Raw genomic sequence first — 27,530 nt, 5'->3', positions numbered from 1 at the left:
TCAGTAAGGAAAGACTGAAGAGGGAGGACACAATCTGAAGTCCTTATATACTACAGAGAAGTGTCCATGACTAATCGAAGAGTGGTTAGTCACATGTACCATAGTGCGATGAATAATACAATGACAAAAGAATTGCGACGTATTGCACTATAGGATGAGTAAGAGATGAGTAAGGCATAGACCTGTCTAGACCATTCTGGAGTAGTACAGATTGTCCTAGACAGTACCAGAAGAGTCCGGAAGCATAGCTATAGTACACGAGCAGAGAGTCCCAAATATGGTAACATACTACATAAGCGACTACAGCTAAGCGCTAGGAGACGCATAGCCTCGTGTAGTCCGGACCGGATAAGTCCAAGTTCAACACCAGCATTTCTCAGAGTGCTCGCCGGGGGTGAGTGCGACGCGCGCGAGGGGGATTGTGGTGTAACGTTGGACAAAACATTTGCTGGAGCGTCTCCCGGGACGTCTTCTGGAGTGTTGTCTGGGTTGTTTCCTGGTATACTTGCTGAGGCATCTATCGATTCATGTGCGGCAGAGTCACTGGTGGTTAAAGCCCTTTTGATGCTACTGTCGGTGCCTCATAGATGGATTTGAGCTTGATCTGCCACGGTGATTGGGACACTTATACCTTGGGAAGATCTACCTGTAAAGTTGCCTACAATCTGAGAGGGCTTACGGTTTGACATCTTGCCTCCAGCCTGTTTCGTCGAGGAACGTCGAGGGGGTGCCGTAGGGGGCGGGATTGAGGAGAAGGTGTGACGGCTGTGGTTCTCAGTGGAAGACATGTCACCGCGACTTGCGTTCTCCACTTGATCTGTAGAAAACGTAGTGATTAGGTTGAGTGGATAGCGAGGATAGTGAGGGGCTACAGTACGTTTGTTCTGGCCTTGACCCTCAGGGATCGCAGCGGCTTCGGCCAGAGGAAACTGCGACAACGGAGGCTCCTTCCCCACGGGTTCCGGAAAACCGCTATGAGCGAGAGTCTCTTGCGACTGTTCATGCAACTTTCGCAAACGTGCAGACTTGAATGACTTGGGTGTGGCCGGAGGTGCCTTGGTTTTCTTCTGCCTTGGCTTCGACGTCGGCCTCGACTTCAGCGTCAGAGCTTCAGGACCTGCTGCAGTTTCTGCGGTGGGACAGTCTTCTAGCTGACCAGGCGGTGTTTGCGTGGTTGTGCTCTATCATAGCAATCGTTGAATCTACTTCACGAGAGTTCAGACACTTCGTGTAACGCACCATGTTGCGCGAGATCCTAACAAAAGACAAGGATATCTGAGGATGAGCTGTGCTTTGGATAGAGAGACAGACCGAAACCCTTGAAGTCTGCAAGACCTATGCCACGTACGTGGTAACCTGGCGTGTGAGGTTACGCTGACAGCGGCATATGGATGCCAAAATGCGTACAAGAATTTCGAGAACAGTAGGGGGTGCGAAATCTTCCGGTGTTGCTTCCGAGCACGTAGGACCCGATTACGTCTTGTACAATGAACCTAGTTGAATATGCAAGGCATGAGATGAAGTCAGCCCGAAGCACGACCACAGCGTACCCATCTGAAATGTATCACCTATTGGTAGCAGTGACACAATCGACGGTTGTACGCTCACTTGCATATAACCTGCGCATTGTTTCGCAGGGCTTTACCTGATGATTCGCCATGGCGTGGACGACCCCTCACCGCGACAGATCAAATCTCGGTGGGCATATCTGAGTACATTGCCCTTGCCACACATCGGGTCAGCCGGATGTTGCCGGACACTCAATGTGGTGACCTGAGTCCCTGGTCCCGTTTGAGATACGGGGAACGCAGCTACAAATGAAGGCACGCACAATAAAGTTCTGTTTTTGAACCGGATAGCTGAAGCGGGCGCTACATAGTTCTCCTTCCCTGCATCTATCCTTCGTCGAAGGAGCTGACTGAAGCGTGCACCGCTAGGATGATATTGTCGATACAAACAGACCAACCGATAGAGGATCAAGAGGGGTAGACTGTCCAAAACACTGCATGTGCTCATAGTGTTGCAGGGAAAGGAGTGTAGCGCTTGATGTTATGCCACTGGTGACAACATATCGGCCACACCCTCGGCGTCTTGCGAAGTGACATTACATATCTCCTTCTGAGGTGTGCTCCCGGATTCGTGGCTGAGGCCGCATCTTGCCAAGGCACACTCCCCGAATAACGAGATCAAGGACTATTGACTATCCTCAGGCAGCAAGGCAATACACTGAGCTTTGGATCCGCTTCGCAAGATAGCGAATACCACACAATCATGGCGCGATGCCACGAGCAATCATTGCATTAACATGAGTAGTACATCAAATCACTATAAACGAACGTGTGGCGAGATGATGACAGCTGGCGAACCAAGATACAGAGGAATTACCTGAGACGAAGAGGAAGCTGAGACGTGCCGGTGTACTGCCAGTTCTACCGCAACTCCACGATCTCGATCTCCTCTCCTCGCGACTTGCTAGGACCATTCTCTACAGAAACGGTGCAAGCCAGGGTCGGCGACGCCGGCGACTCTGACAGCTTGTGGGAGAGAGGGAAAACATCGTAACCACCTTCGTCAGCCCCATCCATCAGGTCCCTTATCGCCCGCCACAACATGGCGCATTGCTCTTGCATCGAACAATGGAGGGACATCTGCTGGTAAGCATAGGCATTTGCTCCCTCATAGTAGTCAGGACGATCATTGAAGTTGCGGTGTATCTGCTCGTCCCGCCATGCCACTTGCCGAGCGTGATAAGCCACAACGCGGTGCAACTCGGCTTCCAGCGTCTCACACTCTGACGTGCTCTTCAGCGCCCGAGCCCGAGCCCTACACCATGCAACCCGCAACGCTGCAAAAGACGCGTCAGAGGAGTATGAATAAGACAATGAGCTACTTACCCTGAAGCAGGTTCTTGTTCTGACGAATGTCAAGCTGGTGTTCGGCCTTGAGGAATTTAGTGCCGCCCAAGTTCCAAATCCAAGAACTGACGTCGCCTGCAGCTCGGATGTACTGAATGTCCTCGTCGTGAAGCTCCTTCAGCGTGCCCTGCCAGTCGGTCCTACCAAGAGCGGCGGCGAGCATCTTCAAGGCATTGTAGGATTCCCGGTAACGGTCAACGACGATGCGGATCTCGGCCTGGATTGCACTTACGGCGACATTCAAGAGGCCTATATGTGTCTTCAGATCCACGTCACATGAACATTCGGCACGGAGATACGTGAGCACCTCGACATGTCCACGTATATCCGCAAGGGCGTCATAGGCCTGAGCTTCCCGGAGACGCCACTCGCAGCTTAAGATGGCATTGGGGACTGTGGTGCTCGAAGAAATGGCGGAGGGGAGGAGTAAATGAAGATGTTGGGAGGGGGCTGAGAGGATGTTGTACGCAGAATGTGTCCGCAGCCATGCTACCCCTGGTATGAGGCGCTGCTCAGCATCATACCACGCCTTAATTCGACGTTGGAGCAGATGCTGTCGCTCGAGAAGCTGCCTCCGACAGGCATCGCTCTTACTATACCCATTCGCGGCAAACTGAGCGCGAAGCTCTCGTCTGAGCAACGCAATGAGAGATAGTCAACAATGGTGATGCTGCAACAAACTCACTGCTCTTCTTCGAGATCGAGCCCCGCGACGATTGCTTAATTCGCAGTCAAACTCTCCTGAGAGAGTGTAGTCTGACTACGGTAGGGAGCGGATACGTCTTCTTCTACCAGTTCAGCACGGACACATTTCTCCGGCAGATCTACAAGAGCCGAGGGATTATTGAAGTGCTGTAGTCTCCAAGAAACAATCACATACGCGAATGCTGGAGCTCAAATGGGTCCGACGTCTTCGTGGGATCGTTCTCCCAGTCTATGACCTTCTGCAGCCAAAGCTGCGTGAACTGCACCGGAATAGCCTGCGTGAGGGCTCAGTAGACTTGAGTATCGTGGTTGCACGGAGGAAGGATGCTCTGAGCACGTTGGAGAAGATCCGCGGCTGTGATCCGAGTATCGATACATGTATTAGCAGTGTAGATCATGATAGGAAGGGGTGAGATAGCACATACGCAGCGATATGACCCGTCCCCAATTCCAAGTCCCCAGATCACATTCGTATAAGTCTTGAAGATACTGTCCGTCCTGACCCTCTATGGCATCCCACACGTGCTTGGTGACCTTGTGGTCAATGTCGTAAATTGCCTGACGTCGCTCGCTCGTGAACGCGATGGACTCGCTTGAGAAATTGCACCGGGCATTGTAGCTCGTGGTTGTAGCGACAGACAAGGAAGAAGGGCATTGAATATTGACACGGCTGGGTGGAAGAAGTGAGTGCGACCGCGCAAGGTCGGTGCCGAGTCCTGATGTTGTAAGAACGCACCGCTTGGGCAATGGCAAGTTGGGGACACAGAGCGCGCGTCTGAAGCCGTGGGGACAGCTGATGGTCGTGACACCGGGTGGTCGCTTTCCATCAACAGGTGCAGTTTGACTACGCCAGAGGCTATCACCGTCATGATACGAACCTTCTTTGCCCGACAGTAAGTGGTGTATCCTTCCTGTAACCGGCAAGAACCCACCAATAATATTGTAAGACACATCTCTCGCTCTCAGCAACTCTCTGTCCCTCGATGAGTCGACGGCCTGCCAAAGGCGGTCCATTTCGCTGTGCAAGGACGCTCTCAACAGGCCACGACATACACAGATGATCAGACATGCATACTTTTGACGGGTACACTCGATCCCTTCATTTGAACACGCGGGACAATTGATACGTGAGACATGGGGACTTCCTGAAAAGTTGTACTGCCCAGACCGCTTGAGCGTCTCGAGATGCTGCCATTCTTGAACCATCACAAGGAAGGACTGTAGGTGGTCCTGATGGGTAGTACGTCAGAGACATACACTGTGAGACGAGACATAAGAGCAACTTACTGCCGGTGGGTCCAAACCCGTTTTATTCGTCAGGTGTTCCAAATACCGGTAGAACTCCGCTGCAGTCACAGTAGACATAGCGGAGAGGATATTGTACTGTTTGAGCAGGCAAACAGTTGCTGCTGTGCGAGGATTTTTGGATGTTGCAGGGAACCAAGAATGACGAAGGAGCTGGACGTATGGCGCCTGGGCTGCATTGCACCCGCAAAACCAGGTACGTACATCATGGATACCCGTCATATCAAGTACTATGAATGACTCGACGTGAACTGGACAGGGGCATCGCTCTCCAGGCGCATGGCCGAACTGGAGACGCAAGCCCAGAGACTTGAGTGTCTCTGACTGGAAGTGGCTCTTCGTCCATCTCTGATACAATCCTGGTCAGTAGCCCAACACCAGCGAGAAACACTTGGACATACACACCTTGATATGATGCAACGGAAGATCAGAGTGTATCTCTACGCAGCAGTGAACACAATACAAGCCGTGATGGTGGCAGTCCTCGCAGCGGAGACCGGTCCCATCGGGGAGAAGGTCACAGCATTGACCACACTGGTGACTGATGTCATCCCCGCGACCTTCCAGCCGAATGAGTTCGGCCATATAGTCGTCGGCGTGTGGAAGCCATTGGGGATAACTTTCCGTCTTAGATGGTGACAAGGTTGGTCAGATATTAGTTACAAGTTCAGGCCGACATCGGACGACTTACCTCAACCTGAGCATGTGTACGTGGAAGCAAGTTCGAACCAATTGAGTTGAGGAATCAATGGATATAGTGGCCGCTGTACTCGCCGACTTGTCGTGCGGTGATGTCGAAAGCAGGCTGAGTTGTGGCACCGTTGGCAGCAACCAAAGGGATGTAACGAGAACAGCCCTCCAGTGGAGACAGTATGGGAGCGGCGCAAATCTCCGGCTCAGCCGCTTGTGAGATGCCGTAGGTAGGGAGGATGTCCCATGTTTGCGGCCGAGTATGAGTGGTCGCGGAGAAGCTGGAAGTTGAATCGCCTTCAAATGCCTCCAGGGCAACGTTATAGTAAGGGTGGACAGGGGGAAACTGAGGCTCGTTGCGTCTGTCTATGTCGAATAGGACGGGAAAGTGAGCGAGGACCTGCTGGAACTTGGCTCGGAAGCCCATCGTAACAACGGCAAGGACGGAGTGAGGGGACGAGTGATCTGCCGATGGAGCGCGGAGGTGCCAGTGTTTATGATCTCTGACCGAGAAGCAACCTGACTATGAAAACTTTCAAGACACATGCAACTCCGGTTTTGGCTAAGTATCAACAGAAGACAGCGACTGACAACAATGCACCAGAAATTGACAAAGAGCACACCTTTAGGTTGAATGTGGGCGACCCAGGAGTCTACACGTTGCATGCTTCCATAACATCATAGAGCGCCAGGTAGGGTGCGTTCAGAACTGACAAGTTATATCCCATAAACGCGGTCAGGGGAACTCGTGGGCACCACAGAGATTCTTCCATCAGATAGTGCCGCTGGACCTGCAGAATCAGTCAGGAGTACTCGTGCGCCGAGTTGTAAACGGAGAGCCGCACATTGGGAATTTGTCCCCTCTAACACTACGTACTGTTGTCCGATACAACTCATTGGCAATGTATCCAGTGGAATTCCAACAAAACTGCAGAGCTCGGAGAAGGGGAATGGCAAAAAGTGTTGCCGAGCGTAACCGAGCAGAAGGAGCTGGATGTCCGTGTACTGGCGTCAGATTTAATGGCATGAGTGGGGAAAGCCAAGGTGTTGTCAATTCGGTCAATGGAGGCAGAAATAGAGCGCCAATGCTGCCATTCTATACTGGCGAATCAGAGAACGAATAATGGTGTGACTTCCGACTGCTCACAAGACAGTCTATGAAAAATGAATCATTGACGGTGTATGCTTTGAAACAACATACTAATTACTCTGTCTCTTCATCATCTGAGACATATGATACTGCGTAGTGTTTCCTGGCGAAGCGGATCATGGCTTGCCAAGGTAACTCAGCCCGTTCGTTTGCCACTTCATATGCGTCCTGTCCCTGACATCTGATTTCTAGCTCATCCACTAACCCTTGTATCCACCGTGCCCCCCAAGTGATAGCTATGTCGGTGATCATCCAGCTATTCTCCGAAGATCCTTCAGCTTCCGCCTTGAGAATCTGCTTCCACCCATCAAGTCTAGACAGGATTTCATCCATAGCAAGCCTTGTCACCTCCGCAAGGTCCTTCGTCGACCACTCCAATCGTCTTCGGTATCCCGCGTCTATCATCCAGGTATATTGGAGTGTGTGCAGTTTGACGGCCAGAGTTTCCGGCCCGTCTAAATTCGTCAAGTCCTGCAACTCTCGTGAAGTTGGAGATTTGAGACCATATGGCGGTGTGTTGAGTCCGAAATCGGGACCACTGTCTCCTTTGAAGCCGAATGAGAACATAAACGGCGCCGCGGCTCGTATGCGTAGGTCCGTGGGTAGTTGAAGCCCTTCAAGGGCCTCCCTGTGTTCGTGCGTCTCAGCCGTCGGATGTTGGCTACGGCCGCGCGCTGCTCGCATGGCTTTACCCCTGGTCCAGCGTAGTAGTACTCGATACGGAAACAATGGCTATAACTCTTACCGCGAACTCCTGTCATACCGCGTGTGCTGCGCCTGCTTCGCTGCCTGCCGTTCGGAGACTGTGAGATACTTCGCACGCCGCCCCATTGGATAGATTAGGCAGAGTACGAGAGCGAGGAGAGCAAACGGGGTGAGAGCCGATAACGATGTTGACTTCATCACACCGTAATGCGACAACAACATACCGACTATAGTACAATCATATACAAGCAGAGACATTCTCACGAGCGTGGACACGAGGACATGAGGACGCGATCAAACAAACACCGCCTAGCTAAAGGAGACCAACTGCCGCCTTCCCGAGGTCTGGCGAATCAGGGTCGCCAATCACCGCTGCTGGACGAGACCGGCCTCCTTAGCTGAACGAAAGTCAGCTATAGCTTCTTGGTAGCTGTTGTGCTTGAAGTAGCTGCCACCAGATACCTTGTTGGTCGCGGCCAACATGTCTTGACTACAACACGCGGTTAGACACCGTAGCCACTGTAGGTTTGAGCTACTTACTACTTCTGGAAAACCCCGACACGCCGCCCGACAATGACAACGTACCAGTTCTTGGTGTTATTGTTGTACGGGTCAATGTGAGCGGTGTATGCAGGGGCAGGAGCGGGAGCTACGGGGGCAGGTTGGGGGCCAGGCGCAGGAGGGAACGTGGTCGTGGATGTCGCAGCACGAGCGGCAGGTTGGTATGCGGGATGGACAGGAGCAGAAATGGGAGTGGAAGCGGAAGCGAAAGTGGTAGGATGCGGCGTGGGGACAGGACTTGCGCCGGCGGGATATGCCGGCCTATCAATGGGGCGGGTTGGCAACGAGCCACGCATACCACCCCAGTCCTCCCACACGCGAGCAGTCGTGGTGGATACAGTCTGTACGTCAGGGGAGCGGAGACGAGCCTAGCTAGGCTAACTGGTGGCGAGGGCACTCATATTGCCCTCGCTCAGCGGCAGAGTGCGAACTGATGATGCAAGGGACCCGAGGCTGAAGCTCGACGAGATTGTGCTGTCAGAGGCTACAGAAGACACAGACGAGACAGACGACATGGACGACGTTGACAAGTGCTGCCTCTGATCGCAGCGAGCGGCACTGCGAGAGGATCGATGGTCATGACCACAAGCGCAAGCATGGGAGGTAGGCAGTGTTGTGCGAGCAGCATCCGTCACTTCCGGTGGAATGGAAGGAGCTGCAGGACGGGACATCCACCCCTGGAACGTGGTGAGCAAACATGACGTCATGACTACAATCGGGAGCAGCTGAGAACCAGCTTACCTGAAGGGTCTCCATTTGAGCGGGTGTGAGCAGGCTGGGCCACACAAGAAATGGATGTTCACGACAGTCTCTAGGGTGAAGGCCGTGCGGACAAGGTTTTTCTACAAAAAGACGTCACTGTCAACAACAAGCCTATACTAATACAGAAGGTTGTTTACCCCCGAAAGACATTCGAAGGCAATCCGTGCAAACGGTTTGCGATTCGAGCGGCAAGTCTTCCGATGGCAAGGTTAGCAGCCGAAGAGCAAGGAAACGGGAGGCAAGCATACCTTCCTCGGAGAGGATAGCGAGCAAGAGTACGCGCGATGCAAGCTCTCCTGTGGTGTAGGCATTTGGTTCTCCCTCCTCTCCCAGTTTTGAGAGTTCTTCTACTTTGTGAGTGGGAGCAGACGGGGGGACGTTATCGGCACTGCGACTGGCGCGATGCTTCCCTTTAGCCATGCTAGTGAGGGGGGAAGGGGATGCTCACCACAGTGGGATCGAGGTGCATTTATGTGATACGATTGTCCTCTGGACGAGCTGATTAGCCTGTTGTAGCCTTAGTGCCGAAGATGCTCAGAAGGCGTACGAGACAATCTCTGTATGTACCTCCTTCGTGAATGGGCTCACCGGGTGCCCGTAGATGGTCAACAATAATATCCTACTTCGCTTCCCACCTAACTCTTCGATCGATATTGGGTGGTTGCCACAGATGTCGTCGCCGGGGACAGAAGTACAGTGGAGAAGCGCGATGTATACGTAGCCGCATGGACTAGCCGACCTGCGAAGAGAGGTTCAGAGATAGCCTGAGTCCAGAGTTGGCATCGCCAACACCCAAGATACCGTCGGGCCATGGCGAGACCGCGAGGAAGACCAACCAGGAGGGGGAGATGCTTGCATTAAGGCGACGGAGGTAACGGTGAGAATGCTTCTACGATACGCGCTCAATACCCGCCTCGTGTTCGGCTTTCAGCGACCAATCACCTGGGACACCCCAGGTGGGACGGTCTGATCACAACGACATAGGTCTCAACTCCCAGCTGGTTGCAGCTGTGAGTGCAGTCAAGCGAAAGCCCACAGGCATCCCCCAGAGTTTGCACACATCGAGGTAAGTGCGGCTCAGTACTGGTGGGCTATACTTGCGCATGTAGCTGCGTGTTCGCTGTTGATCTCATCTACTTCAACAGACCTAATAGGAACGACATCCTCTCGCGATCCTCAGGTCCGTCTCAGTTTCGACCCACTGCCATTGCCCCAGAGCATTGCGGAGAAGCCCTCATGGTGACCCTTTGGTCGCGAATCCTACTACGAAGATAGCGCCTTGGCATGGTCTGGTGATCCAAAGGATCACGTCATGTGGCCAAAGCCACCGGGTCTTCACGGCTGGGATCACTTGATTGGTGACTGACAGCAGATGCTTGCACCCCCACAGCACTCATGCAGGCGGCTGACGGCCGCCCGTGTGGGTGTTCTCGCTCAGACCACTCCTCGGGCCCCGCTTTCGGTCGATTGTGAGCACACTGATGCCCCCTGCAATACAGGACCCAATCAGGTGCCCACTGAGAGGGCTAAGTTTGGGTGAGACAATAATCTCCTCACCATTGTAGGCATTCTCGGCCTCTTTCATTGTCGGCCTCTTCTATTCACAACCACAATTCAGCGCCCCTGTCTCTTCCAAGGTCGACCGACGCGCCGTATTGGCTGTACCCCTGTACTAACGTCCTCCCCTGAAGGAATATGAGCACACCACAGACCGCCGAGTTGGTAATATCAGACATGTACTTAAGAAACCCTCTGCCAGAACGATGAGTGCGAATGCCCGGGCGTATTTAGACCGCGCGACAGGTAGTGGGAGACTTACATATGTTCGATCTCGGCCATTTCGGAGACGGGGTTCGCAGAGCGCAAGACGCTCATTTGCAGGGCACAGGGAAATGGGGGGATTATTGCGGATGCTCTCAGAAGCCTAACGCGGGGGCAGTTAGCCCGTGTGTGATCCGTACGAGTCCTCATGTACTTCCTGTAGCTCAAATATCAATTGCATCCCACAAAAAACACATTTACGGGTCAATTTAGGTTGCGTGTTGTGCTTGCTACTGAAGGAACGCGATCATCTAACTAGAAACTTCAGATGCGGCATATACGAGACCCACCATCCTCCTACAAAATTCACCGATATCCTCCGTCGAGAGACCGACAGTGGTATGGCCTTGAAGGATTGCTGCAATACAGGCAAGCACCCAGACACCACAATCCCAGCTGTTGTCTTGAAGTGGCGATGCCTTTCTCGGAGGTTAGCATGCATATCATTTGGGCCGGGTAAGATTACATACTTCTAGGGGATAAGCCTTCCATTCACCGTCTAGATCGGGTGTATGCAGACTGTGCTCTCCCGCCAGTCGCCGCAAGCAATGCAGTAGAGCAAATACAATCTAGTCGACGTGAGTGAGATTGTCCTGGATAGAGGTCATTTTAAACATACCTTCACGTCCGACTCAAACGAGGCTGCACTAATCAAGCTGTCAAAGTAAGCAATGCGGGTCTTTTGCCAATACACGATAGCTAGAGTCCAATGGTTCCTGTTCCGATAAATCGGGACCAGCCAGACGTCTTTGTTCCAGAAGTCGGCAGCGCAACCACAACACCGCCAAAGATCATCATCATCCCCCGAGAGATGGGTTGCATATACCCAGGTGGAGAAATATGCAACCCAGGTGGAGAACAACGCTGGGTCACCGCGTGATTGAGCAGTTCCAAGGTGCCGCATGATGGCCCTTGCACCGCCATTCATGCATTCGTCGTTGAGCCATGCGCTTCGCTGCAGGAATCGGTTGAGGTCCTCGGCACTGAAGAATATGCCACGTTTGTGCTCGGCGGTTGGGAGAATGGTACGTGACTGGTTGGCTCGATGGGGCATGGTGTGAGGTGGAGGGGGAAGGGCGATCGAAGTCTCCCGACGAATTTTGAACTGCAGGGGAAGACGTGAGAACAATACTGTTCATACAGCGCACTTGTACATACCGGGTTGCTGTTCGACAACCATAGCTCACGCTCCAACATTGGGAGGGCAACAATGGGGGCGGGTGAACTGAGGAGGTCAGCATTGCTCTTGGTTTCGCTGGGGGCTAGCGTGTCACCATGAGCCTGTTCACTACTATTGAGGAACTCAAGGACGTCATGAGCTATGGCCGCCTCCTCATCCATCCCAACCTCAGGCAAATCGGAGACATTGTCTTCCCATTCTTGGGCGACATCAACATGGACCCAATTGAGTGGGGCTGGCTCATGCAATCCGGAAAGGTCTTGTGCAAGTCGAGCTGCTTCTACAGTCAGTGACTGGAGCCGAAGATCGGGTACAAGCGGGCTCCGCCAACGGTGACGGAACAGGAGGAGCTTTTCCTTCTGCTGTTTCAAAAGAAACAGAATTGAGGCGTCTGAGAGTCGTAAGTCTGTGTTGCTAGTAACGAAGCAAGTACATATACATACTGGCAGGAAGTCGTATGGCAAGTTCGACAGCGGCCAAGTTGAGCCCGTACGTTCGACAGAGGTTATTCGCTTCCATCTCTAGTGTGCGATGTTCTTCCTCGCACCTGTCCTTGGCTAGGACCGCTCGTATGCCAGTGCGAATATCAGTGTCGTCAAGCCAGCGTGGAACGGTCGGAGATACTCTCGTGACCCAGACATCAGTCAGAAGACCCACATCGTCTCGCGGTGCGTTCAATTCCTCCGGCAATGAATTAGGAAGAGGAAAGTTCCATGCGGGGTCATGAAGTTTGGCTAATTCGGCCCGATACTTGTTGAACTTACGGATCGCGGTCATTAGCGCAGGCGTCCGCTTTGATATCGCTTTGCGGGTCTGTTGATGGAGCTTTGTTCCTACTAAAAGTTAGCACGGGTATTAAACAATGGTGAGTGGGTTACTGGATCACCTAGGGCTTGATCGCGACCCCCAGGCCGCCCGATCAAGCTTGTCCCATTCAAAGAAGGTCCCTATCGCTTGTTTACGAATATTCATCTTCAAGTCCCGAGCCAACAGCAATGTGCGGACGAATTCGAGGGGTAGCCCTTGAATCTCGGGGAATGAGCCCGCTACATTGAGCAAGGTGTACAGCCCCTCAACCTTGCTGAGAGTCTTTTCGTGAGTTCGCCTCAGAGAGTCAAGGAAATGGAAGACTTCAGGATTGTCCGATTCTTGGGAGATAGCCTTCTGCACGTGCTGGAAATAGCTGTCGATCGCATTGAGTTCGGTCTGTAAATTAAGGACTGCATCAAGCTTCCGTTTTAGCCTGGAAGGAGCATCTAAACAGACATTAGGTACGAAGCCAGTGGGAGCGGATTGCGGGTACCTACGCGCTCTGACAGACAACTGGGCGACCTGTTGCTGCGACCACTGTTCACGGAGTTCGGTGACTGGAACCTGAATCTTGCAGAGATCCTTTTCTGCAGCCTTTGCGCGTGCGTCGATGCCATTTTTCAATCGACTTCGTATCCAGCCGCTGAGGTTCTCACGGACAGCTGCATTCACAATGTCGGCATGTCAATCGAGCATCCAGATACGTCGATTGCGCTGGGATATCAGTTCAGCAAAATAACATGTGATGTACCTGTGAGCATACCGCAGATGAACGTGTCACGCCTATGAGTTTCCGGAATTTCGACCAGATTCTCTCTGTGCCCTCCCCTTCTGTCAAACCGAGGCCAACTCGCAACCTAGGGTTGTACACCAGCTGACACGCCCACTGGTGTCCATATGCGTGCATGACTGAGGTTGCGAATAACAATCGGCTCATCATACTGTCAGGGAGTATATCGAACTAGGGGTGTGCCGATCCAGAAATCAGTTTTCATCGTCCGAGTCCAAAGATTGGATTACGTACTCGACGAAGACTCTGATCTAGCACACAGCCGATATCATAGTATATAACTACTGTAGCCTTCTCTGGAAGTAGGGTGAATAAATGGTCCACCAACGCAACTCCGTATTTCTGCTGTTCTCCGGCTGTGTCGATGTTCACCAGGAAAAGGACTACGTCATGGCGACATACCAAGGCCATCAGGCCTGTGTCATCGAACTTCGACCCGAGAGTCTTCTCCTTCTTTTCGTCCGCAGCCTCATACGACTTCTCGCATTCATCGAGAGCTGTGTCAGGGACCTCGCTTTTGTGTGGACGCGGAGGCTTGTTACGGGCAGCAGTAATTCGAGCATCGATCGCATCGACCTTGTCCTTAGGCATGAAATATCTTGGTTCGTAAAACCAGGGGCTGTCATCTGCAGCGACGTTGTGGCGTTGGCTGAAGGTTGCATCGATTGCCACATGGATGTCTCCGCCATCGCTGTGCTGCGTGAGCTAGGGGAAATCGTGATGATAGATGATCACACCCGTCAAAAGAACGCCCAAATAGTGTTCCGCCAAAGCAAGCCGGGCATCTCTGTTGCAGCACGCGGCTACATGAACCAGCGGCCAAAGAGCCAGTCTCTGTAGCTTCATGCATAGGCCGTCGGAGCAGGTCTGACTGCTCATCCAAACGCTCCCTTGAATGTTCGCCGTCACGGTTGCCTGAATGTCTATCGGCCAAATGACGTTCTCCAGAACGCTCACCAGAACGCTCAGCGGAGCGTTCACCCCAACGTTCAGCGTCACATTCACTTGTGAGTCCGTGGGGATGCCTGCGACCTATGTACTTTGGTCAATTCATGTCCATGTTAGAGCTATACTGAGAGCCTGACCATGCAATTCTTCGTCTGAAACGTAAGCCCGTGTAGAGTACACTTGTTGCAGTGTGACAAGTGACACACACTCATTGAGAGCCTTCTCAACCATGTCGTCGGGGAGGCGACGAAGAGCATCATACCACTGTATGGCTTGCCCTAACCCCCGCTGGAAGGGGTCTTGAACGGGTTCATTCTAGTGTCACACCACTTTGGGTGAGTGCTTCAACGCGTTGAAGTGGAGAGCACTATGCGCACCTTAGAATTTAATATGGGAAAGCCCCGACGGCTATACATTGTCTTGAGCGCCCCAGCAAGAGCAGTGACCGCGTCTGCACAACGATCAAAGAGCGCGGAATAGAAGTCCAGCAGGTCTATTGAGACAGCGATGCAAGGTTGAAGTGGTGCGGTGGGAAACAATCCATTGCGGACAAGGATTTGTGGGAGTGTGGCGCAATTGCAAGTCTGAAACTTGACAGTTGCCAAGTCTACGAAGCTACAAGTGAGAAGACACAGGCGCATCAGTAAAAATGTCGAAGCACTGTAATGCTGGTTGTAATGGCAATATAAGGAAAGGCTATATAGCCTTTTATTATAACGCTAATCTTGGCAAGATGGACGGTGTAATGGCATTAGATATGAGAGCTGAAATCCTGTTATCATCATATTATATTGCGCTGTCATTATATTCAATCAGCTTGCACTGGAACACATGGGCACGCTTGGCCAGGGATTATCATGTGAGCGGGGGGTTACCATGCCAATATCATTGTATGGATGGTCAGGGAGGGCGTTGACAATGCAGGTCTGTTGCAGGCACACGTTCTGACCATTGGGCACAATATCACACATGAAAAGATATGATAGATAATATTCATTTGGGGCATGTACAATACGACAGCAGTGAGAGCGAAGAACGGCGATGAGGTGCAAGCGAGGGAGCATGAAGGTCATGCACAGAGGGCAGAAGCGCAGCGCACAACAGGAGGATGCTGGCAAAAACTGAGACCGGAGGCCGTAACAGTTGCTAGAAGGAAGACACCAAAAGGGAGACACCGAAGTGGACATCAGCGTGTTGGAGGTCAACGAGGTCACCACTATCAATGGAACATGCTCCCTGGGCAAGGATGACTGGACCAATCCGCGGTACCGCCCTCGATTTCTTCTTGTGCGTTATCTGGATCTGAATCATCAAGGTCACTGTTGATTGCCTCAGAGTCGTCGACTTTCACAGGTGACGAATTCGGCGACAACTGGGGAAGTGAAGGATGAGATGCCCTAGGAGTGTAGTTGTTCTGACTAGGCGGAGGCAAGGGCGACTCAGACGAAGAAGACGAGGGGCCATGCATCTGAGGAATCTTGACGTAGATGCCAATGCCGATGTTGTATGGAGCACTGCAACGCTTGACAGGTGAGCGGCTGAACATGTTTTATGCACAGTACGTACAGTGCATTACGCCCTTGGTTTCACTGACGAGCCACACATGCTCTCCTCCGCTCTCTTCGCCATCTCGATTGCCACGTTTGCAGGCGTCGGCGGGGTCAAGGGCAGCACTGAGCACAAGGGGTGCGGAGCGGGGAGTACTGCACGGTCTTGCAGACTGAGGCGTGGAGGAGGTGCGTGACGTGGCCCAGGCGGGAGGTGGAGGGTTTGGGTGCCAGATGCAGCGGCGACGTGGGAGCGGGGGATGGTGAGACAGGGAGACTGGAGGGACGAAAGAGAGAACGGGACGTACATGGAGGCGCTTGCTGGCCTCTGCGGAGGAAGAGACCTGGGAGTCGCGTCTGAGCGTGAGCAGGGCCTCGCGGGACAGCGTTGACCACATGTTCGAATTGTACCTCTGGTTGGTGAACAAGGCTGAGCGGCGCTGCGCAGCTGCAGAAAACTCCTCAGTCGCGAAGTCACCCAGCTTGGCATATGCAAAGTGCTTGAGGTATAGATCCGTGGACGTGATGCCTGACACCAATGTGAGGCCGGGGTTTGCTGTATGCGCTGAAACACAGATGGACTTACCTGACCGTTAGCGCGACTCGGAATTCTCGGTGGAACAGTACGAACCTCTACGATGGAGTCAAACGCGCTCTCTGCAGATTCCCAGATAGCGACAGTAGTTAAGGTCAAGTAGAAGACAAGTGACAAGTGACCAGAGGCCAGTGGGCGGCAGCAGCGTCCATCGTCCTCGAAGGATATGCGCCGTGAAGGGCTTGAGCAGCCTCAGCACGAACCATAGCTGGTAGAGAGTAGGCAGTACGACCGACCGTCCAAGGGCAGACACCGCCAAGTATAGTAGTCAGTGTGAGGGTGAACACGGACATCGTAAGTGAAACGTTGGCCGTGCACACGAGACCAACCGACTGGAGTGCGAGGGGTACTCCGCTGACCGCTGTAGCAACTGGACTAGTCAGGTCCGCAATGGTGGGTTTTCTTCGAGTAGGCGATGAGCTTGATAGTAGAAGAGGCAAGGAAAGGAGCAATGAGCTATCTGCGTGCTTGCCCAGGCTTTTGAGGAAAAGACGAAGACCATGACAGGTCGTGAGCTATGACATCACGCGTGCCAATGTCTTGCAGCTGGGCCACGATCTGCTGCCTTGACCCTAACCCAACGCTCTACCGGCCAGGACAACCGCGTACCGTGGATATGCTGTTTGAGGAGACGGCGCTTGCTTCTTTGATCGTCCCAACAACGTCCTCCTACCCACCTTCAGGAGAAAGGGGCTTCGCAATCGCATTGGATGGAGGTATGGATAAATTGAATGGTGACGCAGTAGCGTCAGACACTGATCGTGCACTGGACATGCGAGTCGTCGTGGACTTGGGGGACTGAAGGAGACTTTGCTTGTCCTGAGTGTGAGATTCATCTGGCAGGAGAGAGACCGGTCGAAACGCGTTGGGGGAAAGTGGTACACGACGAGAGACGGTGGTAGTGGTGATGGGCAAGGTGGTGGAGTGTTGCCGCGGGCGAAGGCACTGAGCGCCCGGCAATTTGAGCGACAGCGAATGTAGAGGCCTCCGTGAATCCGGTCTCACCTGGCCCTGTGCACATGTGGTTACATTTCTATACACATGTCAAAGAATGACTATTGTATGATATATATGTGGCGTGCCTCTTGTATGCAATGTCATTGCTGACAGACTCCCCGACGGCCTTATAAATCGCCTCGCCCCGCCAAGGTTGACAATGGCGAGCTTATGTATTCCAATCCGCTGCTTGCCAATATTGGCGTTACAATTCTGGGCATGCGTGGCATTGCCGCTGGCACGGTTTCGCACATTTGCTGATGTGAGGTAACTAAGGTGACGGTGACACACAATCAACGTGCAGGCAGAGGATCTCCCACTCTTTGAGGATGCAACGTCCCGCTGGGCACGAATAAGCCTCAATTCCAAGAGGGCGACCAAGACGACCCTGGCTTTGCTGCATATAGTCCAGATACTGGTCGACTAGGGTAGGGATAAGGACAAGCCAGTTGGAATACAACCGGTAAGCAGCGTCATCTGGAAGTACCCTCCTGGGGAAGGCTTCGTTCTGTGCATCCAAGGGAGGAAGATCGCCAGGCTGATCCTCGAGATGCTGATCCTCGCCAGACAACGTAGGTAGATCCATGCACATGTCCTCTCCGAGGGGGCTGGTAGGCCGAGGTGTGCCACTGTCACAGCCACTGCGCCGAGATTTGTCGTAAGTCTTCCATAACCCTTCTAGCTCTGCTGATAATTGGTGTTCCAACAAAGGAAGTTCTGGTCGAAGGACAACCTCGGAGTCTGTGCGCCACCGCCGGCGTCTCTGCGGGCTATCGAAGTGATCACCTACGAATTGATTGGAGCGTTTAGGTGGCCTCCGAGGAGGGGTAGCAGGGGCAGGGAGTGTTGGATGGTCAGGATCCATGCCTAACGGCGATCAGTACATGGACGGGGGCCCTAGGAAGGGAGTGGGTATGGATCAAAGTCCCTCGGCCATCGATTGAATTTTCCGATGCGACCCCTCGTTTAGTAAACCGACGGACTAACTTGTCTGGTCCCTCACCGTTCATTTTCACGTTCCAGTCAACACTCGGTAGGACGTCTCAACGAACGTTGTGAGTCCGGAAAGTGAATTGGGAAGTATTTATTTATAGATTCCTAGGATTCTATTCGCTAGAGAGCGGTCTCTGAGATCACATTCCCATGTCCAACTAACTAGTCTAATGGAGGGGGTCGGGGTCCTGCCTTAGGTGTGGCACATGTCTTCAAGTGAACATGGCAAGGCTCTGCGGGATTTGAACCTTGTTGCCACTGTGTCCGTTCCTGTGCGTCCGGAGAGGACGGGAGGAGTAGTGCCTAGCATGACGCGATGTCCGCATCCAATGCGCCCACCGCTATCGTGTTGGACCGAAGGGAAGACGCCCTCGAGTCGACCACCATGTCCGCCTCTCCTCGCCTCCCTTGGGAGGTCATTGAAAGCATCATCAGCTACTCTGGCGACCACCGGACGACTCTCCACAGCTTCTCCCTCACTTGCCGAGACCTCCGCCCTGGCAGTCTGTGTCTCATGTTCGCCGAGGTGAGGCACGAATTCAAGGAGACAGCGGAAATCTTGGCTTTCCGTGACTTTCTCAATACCTCCCCTCATCTTCGTCCCCTCGTACGATCGATCAGAACGTTTCGCCATGCTCATCTGGCCTTCCACCTGCTCCGTTTCCTCCCAAACCTTACCCATATAACATTAGAAGATCGGGACATAGGATACTTGCATCCGGCGTGCAGCCTTCCTCAACCTGTTCTGGCATGCTACCGGGCGTCGGGGACACGCATCGAAGCTCTGAATCTCTACAATACGTCCTTTTCGAACCTTCAAGAGCTTTGCCGACTACTACTAGCATTCACTGGCCTCCAAACGCTGTCCTGCCGTCTCCTCGAGACTCGTAGCACAATGTGTACCAGCGCACAACTAGCACAGATCCAACAGCGCCTGAGTCAACAGTTACGTCTGCGTATACTCGAGGTGAGTGCCGTTCAGTACTGCTTATAAATAAACCAGTGCCAACCGCCACGCACAGATAGACGAATACACAGGGGAGGTGATGGCGAGGCTGTTACTGGAATCGGCACCCTCGGCAATGGAGAGTCTAACCCTCAGCCTTTGGATCAAAGGTACCCAAGTCATACCTCGAGGTAAGCACATTCTTTGCTCGTCCTACGACGTTTCTAGGGTAGAGGAAAAATTATCGATGCATGCACAAATCAGGAACGCGTTTACCTAAGCTCCGTATCCTAACGATTCGGATATGGCGCCCCTCCGAGAATGTCATGAAGACAGCTATCGAGGCACTGAAGGACATCCGTTCGGACTGCTTGGCGGATGTTACCGTACAAATTCTCTCTTCTCCTAGCAGCGTCGTGGAACACGTACGCGGTGACGTAGACAACCTGCGTCTATGCTCAGAGCTGGATCGGATCCTCCTCGCTTTTCCTCGTCCCAACCTCGTGTTGAAGTCGGAAGCACTCTCCATCCATCCTCGACGACTCAAGCTTTGGTCTGAAGAATTTCACGGATACTTTCCGAACCTAGCGAGTCGTGGGCTGCTCACCATTGTGTCGGAGCCGGGTTAGTATCGCCGTACCTCACAACAACTGTCCGAAGTGGACTCACTGCCTGCATAGCTCCTGAAAACGTCGGCCACGAAGATCGCGTCCAGTGCCTCGCATACTCCCCAGATAGCAAGTGGCTGGCGACTGCATCTTGGGACTGCACCATCATTCTTTGGGACTCCGATGGGCAGCTTGTCCAGGAATGGATCGCCCATTCCGGATCGGTAAAATCACTGGCATTCTCCCCTGACGGCCAACATCTTGTATCCGGTGGCGGAGACCGTAGACTCGTAGTCTGGGATGTCATGCCGGGGATAGGTACTCCCAAGGCTAGGATACTAGAAGAGCACACCGAAGAGCTCGACAGATGTGCCTGGTCCCCGGACAGAACTGTGATCGCGTCCAGATCCAAGGGCGGGATTGTGAGGCTCTGGGATGCTCGGACATTCCAGCTGCTCCGTCTGCTGGATTCTTCTCTAAAGACGGACCATCGCCACGATCTCCTCTTCTCGCCTGATGGACGGTGGCTTGCGTCGATAGGCTCCGATGGTTGCTGCATAGTAGATATCGGCGGCGGCACAGTGCACAAGGTCCTTCAGACAGAGACCTCCTCGTTCACCGCAGCATTCGATCCTCGGAGCACGCGCCTCGCTACCGGAGCCCATGGAGGTGTTGTCCGGATCTGGGATGTGCAGACGGGAGAGATGCTTTCAGCCTCGAAGCGGCACATGCGTGCTGTACTCGATGTGGCGTTCTCATCTGATGGCACACGCATCCTGTCAGCATCAGAGGACAAGACAGTGAAAATCTGCGACGCATCCAGCGGAGCCATGGTCTTGTCCCTCGAAGGGCACACCGCCCCCGTCAACAAAGCCTGCTTCTCTCCGTGCGGGGAGTACGTTGCGTCGGTGTCAGCTGACCTAACCGTACGGGTGTGGAGGACGGACGATGGATCGTGCATAAAGGCACTCTTGGAGCACAAGGATCCGATCAACGCCATAGCGTTCTCCCCCGATGGAAAGACGTTAGCGTCTGGTGCACTGAATGGGACAGTTGTTATCAGATATATGCGCGACATCGTTCCAGTAGAAGGTACGGACATACCTTGTGGACTTTGATTCGGGGAGTGGCGGATCTGCTGGACACCCCAGGCTGAATAGACTAAGTATCCTCCATGTCTGTTGAGCGCGTATGACATGTAATCCTAGCAGGATAGGCGTATGATACGTCAGCGTGTCAACAGAAATAGCCAAAGTCACCAGGTCGAGACCATACAGCGATCTCCGCCTTCATGATTGCCACGCGACGGAAGAGACAGCACATATTCGTACTGTACAGCGTTGCCCCCGAGATCGGAGTATGGCAGTGTACCTACCGTACAGATTTGAAGTCAGCCGGTGCACAATACAATACAATCGTACGTCACCGCTGACAAGGCATCCGCTAAGCCGCTCTCCTCCATCGTCCGGATCATTACCGCTCATAAGCATCGTGTTCGCGCCTGCGCCCAAACGGCCCGCCCCAAGTGTGCGGCGTTGGTAGCTTCTCAGCAAAGCTTTAATCACGCGTTTCGGTCTCCCTCCGAGCCGACTGCCTGAAACCGCACCCTCACTCCACGTCCTTCCTAGCCTTGATGAGAGTCTCGCGAATGAGCCGCCCAACGGCAGTCGCCTCGTCGACGCTTATCTGAGCCAGAAAGTGTGCGGTGAGATCGACGAACATGCACGCCCCGTGCGCATCGCTGATCATTGTGCCAAACAACCAGAAACGAGTAACATCAGGAAATCCTTCCTCTCGGAATATGAAAGGATTGCTCACAATTACTAGAAAACGCGAGACATTCCATGGATTTCACAGATCCCCTGAATGCAGGAGAAGAAAAAGTACCCCCTGAGAATCATAGTGCTTTCGACGATTTTTCTTGAAATCTGACGTGTTGTACAAGCAACGACAGACATACACGGAGATATATAATGGGTTTTCATGCTTATAATGTTGCTTTTGTATGCTTTCCGAAGCCTTGCATGGATGTGCACACCGGATAGGACTGTACATATACTATTACTGTCTGTATGACAGTGTGCGATTAATGTAATACAGGGAGACAAATGTCCAAAATGAGCGATCTACGAGGGCGGATAAGGACAGGTAAGAGGACGGTATAGGCATAAGTCACGGCCATGGATAGTGCCGCGGCGATGATACAGAGACTCGGACACAATGAGAAATATTGTGACAGCACAAAGGGGACGGACTAGAATGTGTATGTTGTACACACTAGAAGCTGTAGTGAGTAAAAGATACGGGTTATGGAACAGAAAGCACGCCTTGTAGCTAAGGCTTCATGACCGGGGAGATGCCATCGTAGCTACTCCTGCCAGGCAGCGGACACGAAGGTAAATGCTCCTAAACAATGCCAAGCATGTGAGCATTTGTCTGCGATGATGCCGGTCAATGACTTACTAGTCCGAGTCGTCACCGTCCCAATTGACACGTGCAATGATGTCGGACTGGCTGGTGGCTCCACTCTGCGCAACCATTGCGCGTCCATTTCTGCGAAGAAGGAACATTATGGAATGATCTAACATGACAACGTATAACTTACGTGGCGACGATATAAAGCTGATGCGTGATCTTGTGATACTTGCGAGGTTTCGCCTTGTGCGTCCTAAGAAGAGATTCGAGATAGCCCTTATAAGCACCTCCAAGGACGGGGCCTGCAAACTCCTCGCCCTTGCTGCTCGTTATGGGAGTCTGAGCGTCGAGCAAAACAGAATGGATCTGCAGTGCATGATAAGCTCAACCGTAGTCAGTGCATATCACGACCACATACCGCAGTGGCCGCCAATGCAATCATTGCAGCTGGAATCTCGTGCTCCCGGGCTGCCGACGACAAAGACGATGTCATCTTGCTGATGTTCCGAAGACCAAGGCTATGTGCATGGTCAGTACCGAAGAACATTGCACGTATAGTCTCCCCAAGGCCGGCACCCGCGAAAGGCTGCTTAGTGTCCCAAGTACCCTGAGTTTGACACGTCACAATCAGTGAACTTAGATGTATGGATTGCGAGAGAGATATACGAACGGCACCAGTACGTGGGAAGATGAAATTATGTCCCAATTCTTCAAGTTCGGCAGCTGGAAGAGACGAGACTTGAACAACGGAAGGGAAGGTAGAGGCCGCCGCCTTCTTGATAAGAGTTCGGTACTGCTTCGTCCGGTGAGCAGTCTAATTGGAGGAAACATCAGTAAGTGATGAGCGTTCCAGTAGGACTTGGAGACACGTACATAGCCAACCAATGGGTCTACGTACAGGTTTGCCGAGCCATAAAGCAGGCGACCGACAATGTCATTTTCGCCATCGTAACCCTTGTCCATTGCCGCCTTGACGAGTGCCTGAAGCGCAAAGTCATTCATACCTGCATTGTCGAAACCCGTAACAATGCCGGCAACTTGTTCTGGTGCGGTGAGCTGAGGGTCATCGAGGTCCCGGAAAACGAGATGCATCTGACAAAGCATGAAGCTGAGCTTCATGACAGCGTGCATTTCGGAGCCCATTGGCTTGAGGTTGACCGTCCACTTGTTGCTGCTCCAGGGCGCGAGGGCATCTGTGATATCAGTACGTTGCAACCAATTGCGATCATCCTCGCTTGTGGGCACAGAGGCCGCAGATTGGCCCCGTGGCGGCTTCCTCGTAACGGTCGGAAGCTGAGTAAAGCGTGAACATCTGTTGAGTGACACAGAAGTATATCCGTACCTCCTGTTCAAGTTTCTGCGCGATGGGACAAGGGTACGAGTCATTGGCCTGCCTAGAAAAAATGGGGAAAGACCGTGTACCTGCTTTGTCTTCTCCTTGCGCTTATCCCTTTTCTTCGAGCGTGGTGGAGAGCTAGGAGTGTCAGACTGAGCGTCGTCGTTGGGAGGTGGCGCCTTGTGAGCAGGCGGCCGGACCGGGCGCGTCGTGGTGAGATTCTCTCGGCTCGACTGCACGTTGACGCCAGACAGTTGCTCAACGTCATTGTACGTCTCTCCTGCTAACAAAAGGGTACGAGATTCCGAGGTAAGACAAAGCTTGTTGAGTACTGAATGAATGAGCACATACCAGCATGAGCCTTCGATGGAGTTGCAGTGGTCCAGTTGATACGCTGTGGGCAACATACACGAGTGAGATCCAGACTAACATCTTCGCCAACGTCGAGGCCGCAAGACATCCAACATGGTCAGTATGCTGCATTTATGCGTTCAAAAAGCGACATCTCTATGGATGTTCTGCGAAGGCGTTCATGAAACCTAGAGCTCAGGCGGATTGGTGTGGCACTCGACCTCAGAGTGTACACCGTGCCCCTGCTCGTGATACTCGCACTTGTGTAGATGACTTGCTATCTCGCTCAACTCCTCACAGGCATGCTGACCACTCCTGTCGGCTTTATAGGCCTGTGGTCCCAAAAACCAACCGGAGCGTCTTGTTGCATGGTCCGCACAAATCATCAACAAGCTCAGCGGCACTTATGTGCGTAGCCTAGCAGTCTCCGAGTCGACGCAGAGACTTGCTTGCTCACCCCAGCAAATGGACTCCGAAAGTGAGTTACTTACCTCATGTGAGACCTGCGTGTCCGTCATGCGCCCTGCAAAGTCGTGTTCTTCAGGTCGCTCATCGTCCGTATCCTCATCGTCACCAGAACCGTTGTGCCTGGCTGCCTCTTCATCGCCATCGAGCTCATGGCTTCTCTCCTTCTGCCCAGTTGGGTACGAGTCATCGGCCTTGGCACGAGCTAATAAGGGCGCAATACAACTTCGTGAGTAAGACTTCCAACATAGAGATGTAGCGGCTAGCCGAACCTCGCGTCTTTGTAAACGAGAATTCTTCTTCGGCTGATGAAGACTCAGATTTGTCCACGTCAATGGTAGGGGCTTCAAAAGGTGCTATTAAGAATCATTGTGAGGAGAGCTGACAGTTCAAGAGTAGAGGAAGTAGAGCAATCAGAGAGGTGCGTACCAGAGGACTGGGATATGGGCGCTCCCGTCTGCTTACGCTTTTTCGGAACCTTGATCTGCTCTGCGCCATGCCCTTTACCAGGACCTACGACACATCATCAGCGACACCCTCCAGCTTACCGATCTCCCCGTTGGCTCGAACTGTGAGTACCTTGTTCCACCTGCTCCTCATCGCCTGACCTGTCCAACTCGGAATCCGACAACACTCGCTTGCGCTTCCCCTTCTGCAACCCTCTGCCCCCAGGACGACCTATCCCCTTATTCATCGGCCCTTCAATGGACTCAACAATCCCTGAATACTGAAGGGAGTTGCCCCTGGAATTCGTCTGTCCATCAGGCTTTCCTCTAGCCTTCTTCGAACCCCACGCTAATGCCGTCCTGTAAGTCTGCATACTCTAGTATATGGTCGCGTCTGTGTTACTCACTAGGATTCTGCAAGAGTTTAGTCTTCGATTCACGAGAAGCTATCCGTGATAAATCAGATAGGGAGGTAGCAATCAACATCCATGGTACGCACGCCTTTGTGACTCTCTGTGGTTCTGATCGCTGCTGGGACTAACACTTGCTTTGGCCTTGTCCGCGCGCGCTGCTCGGATCCTCGCTGCCGCGGCGGAGGTGCCTTCAGTACTCATTTTGACGACAAAGTGGTGGCAGACTGTTGGAACGCAGACGGGCACTCGGAAGGGAGCGCGTAGGGAGGAGGGGATGATGCCTAGACTTCGACTGGAAGGGCGGGAGATGGGAGAGAGGTCTGCGACGAATGCGGTTCATGCTGACCGCAATTTAAGAAGGTATCAAATTGGTGCGTCTCCACCGGTTATGATTTTGTCCATCCGATGCTGAAGCGTACTAGCACGGACCCCGACAAACTCAGCGGCGGCTCGGCTCCACGCCCTTGTTTGTTTGGGTTGCCCCTGACAGCTCGCGTCGATTTCAACTAGACACCCGTTCTGTACCACCATCATTGTGTATGGTCAAATCCCATCACCTCCCTTAGCTTTTCCCAATGTCTGCGGTCTGGGAGTGCTCAGCTTGTAAGACCAGCTTTCGTCGCGAAGGTTACTATATCCAACATCTACAGAGGACTACAGACGCTGCCTGTCTTCGTGCGGGCGAATCCGTTCTGAACAGGATCCGTGAACCCTACCGACACGATCCTCCTCATCGCTGGGGCTCTGGTACTCGCTCCCCGGGTGCCGTCCCTGACTTTGAGTCGATATCCTCTTCATCTCCAAGCCTCTCTTCTTCTGCTTCTCCAACCCATGCCGATGTCAATGAGGAGCGGGCTTCTGAAAATTTGGAGCCACCTCCTGTTCGCTTCGAAGGCGACTTCTTTGGCACTGAAGCTGACTACACGGCGGTCGACTTTCCAGGCTTCGCTCAAGACGATTCTATTGATGCACCACTCGACGCAGGGCCAGTTCCTGAGGTAGCGGAGGTCAGTGACAACGAAGAAGATGGTGACGAAGAAGTGGTCGGTTTGGATACCCTAGCCCCTGCCGCCGCTCGATCCGAGTCCTCTCCACTCGACCGTCCTCCTGAGCCGATGCGTATTGATTCCTCCCCTCCTCATCCCCAAATCCATATCCGTTCAAAACCTCCGACTCCTACCGTTGAGGATTCGCTGGACGACGAGGAAGACGCTCAGACGCAGCCTGGTCCAGGAGGTGTCGATCCCCACTCTCATGAACGGCTTCGTGAGGCTCCTGCAAATATCCGCCATTTCGGAGGCAAGGCTGGCACACCTGTGTCTGAGCCTCGTATTCGCACGTCCGCATATCGGAGGTATGGCGAGCGCGTTCATGGATCCCACGAGAATATGTTTGCGCCGTTTGTATCAGAGGTGGATTGGGGTGTTGGGCGGTGGGCGAATATTCACGACATCAGCTCTACAGCTCTCACTGAACTCCTCAATATTAAGGGTGTACGTTCTGCACCTTTCCGGATTTCTTGTGGCTTGCATCTGATCAATCAACAGCTTGTCGACAAGCTAGGCCTATCGTTCAGAAATGCGAAGCAACTGCACAGTATCTTCGATGACAACCTCCCATCACGCCGCCCAACCTTCAAGTACCACGAAGCTCATGTCATGGGCGAAACCTTTGATATGTATGCGCGCGATATTATGGAGTGCATTGAAGCACTCTATGGCGATCCGGAACACGTCCGCTACCTCTGTTTTGCGCCCGAACTGTCACAGTTTTCTCGTGCCACGTGACCTGGGGGTCATGTGAACCAGGACAGACGCTCACCTCGACCACGGACAACTCGTATCGGAAAGTGGAGGAGCCAGGATCGAACCCAGGGCCTTGAGGGGTCCGGGAGCGCCCATCTTCGCTCACGGACAGGTGACCTACATGCCAGCAGGGGGCGCTTACTCATGAGCAAGAGTCCGGACTTGGCATGACTCAGGTGTTAGTCATGAGGACACCATGTGACAGGTCAGGGAGACAGGACACGAGTCAGCAGACTCTGACCAAGCAGGGACAAATAGGTACCTGGTCTGTG

The 27,530-nt window shown here is 53.1% G+C and overlaps 6 protein-coding genes across 6 annotated transcripts; 2 read left to right on the top strand and 4 right to left on the bottom strand.

The window, feature by feature from the left end:
- Positions 1–4,865: 4,865 nt before the first annotated feature.
- DICSQDRAFT_62834 (uncharacterized protein) lies at positions 4,866–5,537 on the bottom strand (the record flags this gene model as incomplete). The annotated part of the gene is made up of 2 exons (XM_007366728.1): positions 4,866–5,273; positions 5,331–5,537. Coding segments are annotated over 2 exons (615 nt in total), but the record flags the coding sequence as incomplete, so codon positions are not given.
- A 6,671-nt stretch (positions 5,538–12,208) lies between these two features.
- Positions 12,209–13,805, bottom strand: DICSQDRAFT_147842 (uncharacterized protein; the record flags this gene model as incomplete). Its single annotated transcript, XM_007366727.1, has 6 exons — positions 12,209–12,627; positions 12,757–13,050; positions 13,102–13,266; positions 13,309–13,318; positions 13,368–13,565; positions 13,629–13,805. 6 exons carry the CDS (start codon positions 13,803–13,805, stop codon positions 12,209–12,211), a joined length of 1,263 nt encoding a protein of 420 aa, XP_007366789.1.
- Positions 13,806–15,561: 1,756 nt separating this feature from the next.
- Positions 15,562–17,258, bottom strand: DICSQDRAFT_171091 (uncharacterized protein; the record flags this gene model as incomplete). The annotated part of the gene is made up of 4 exons (XM_007366726.1): positions 15,562–15,856; positions 15,937–16,166; positions 16,198–16,418; positions 17,162–17,258. The coding sequence occupies 4 exons, from the start codon at positions 17,256–17,258 to the stop codon at positions 15,562–15,564; spliced, it is 843 nt and encodes a 280-aa protein (XP_007366788.1).
- A 2,855-nt stretch (positions 17,259–20,113) lies between these two features.
- Positions 20,114–21,145, top strand: DICSQDRAFT_63040 (WD40 repeat-like protein; the record flags this gene model as incomplete). Its single annotated transcript, XM_007366725.1, has 2 exons — positions 20,114–20,550; positions 20,668–21,145. Coding segments are annotated over 2 exons (915 nt in total), but the record flags the coding sequence as incomplete, so codon positions are not given.
- Positions 21,146–21,635: 490 nt separating this feature from the next.
- On the bottom strand, positions 21,636–25,654 carry DICSQDRAFT_171089 (uncharacterized protein; the record flags this gene model as incomplete). Its single annotated transcript, XM_007366724.1, has 15 exons — positions 21,636–21,768; positions 22,491–22,580; positions 22,633–22,808; positions 22,861–23,049; positions 23,113–23,256; positions 23,316–23,735; positions 23,785–23,799; positions 23,865–24,061; positions 24,130–24,172; positions 24,621–24,799; positions 24,867–24,950; positions 25,024–25,107; positions 25,174–25,389; positions 25,448–25,486; positions 25,540–25,654. 15 exons carry the CDS (start codon positions 25,652–25,654, stop codon positions 21,636–21,638), a joined length of 2,124 nt encoding a protein of 707 aa, XP_007366786.1.
- A 374-nt stretch (positions 25,655–26,028) lies between these two features.
- On the top strand, positions 26,029–27,240 carry DICSQDRAFT_171088 (uncharacterized protein; the record flags this gene model as incomplete). The annotated part of the gene is made up of 2 exons (XM_007366723.1): positions 26,029–26,946; positions 27,001–27,240. 2 exons carry the CDS (start codon positions 26,029–26,031, stop codon positions 27,238–27,240), a joined length of 1,158 nt encoding a protein of 385 aa, XP_007366785.1.
- Positions 27,241–27,530: the final 290 nt, after the last annotated feature.

This window comes from Dichomitus squalens (assembly GCF_000275845.1).
Source record: "Dichomitus squalens LYAD-421 SS1 unplaced genomic scaffold DICSQscaffold_20, whole genome shotgun sequence".
NCBI classification, from domain to species: Eukaryota; Fungi; Basidiomycota; class Agaricomycetes; order Polyporales; family Polyporaceae; genus Dichomitus; species Dichomitus squalens.
The sequence above is the reverse complement of the archived record's forward strand: the minus strand, read 5'-3'. Positions and strand labels throughout refer to the sequence as shown.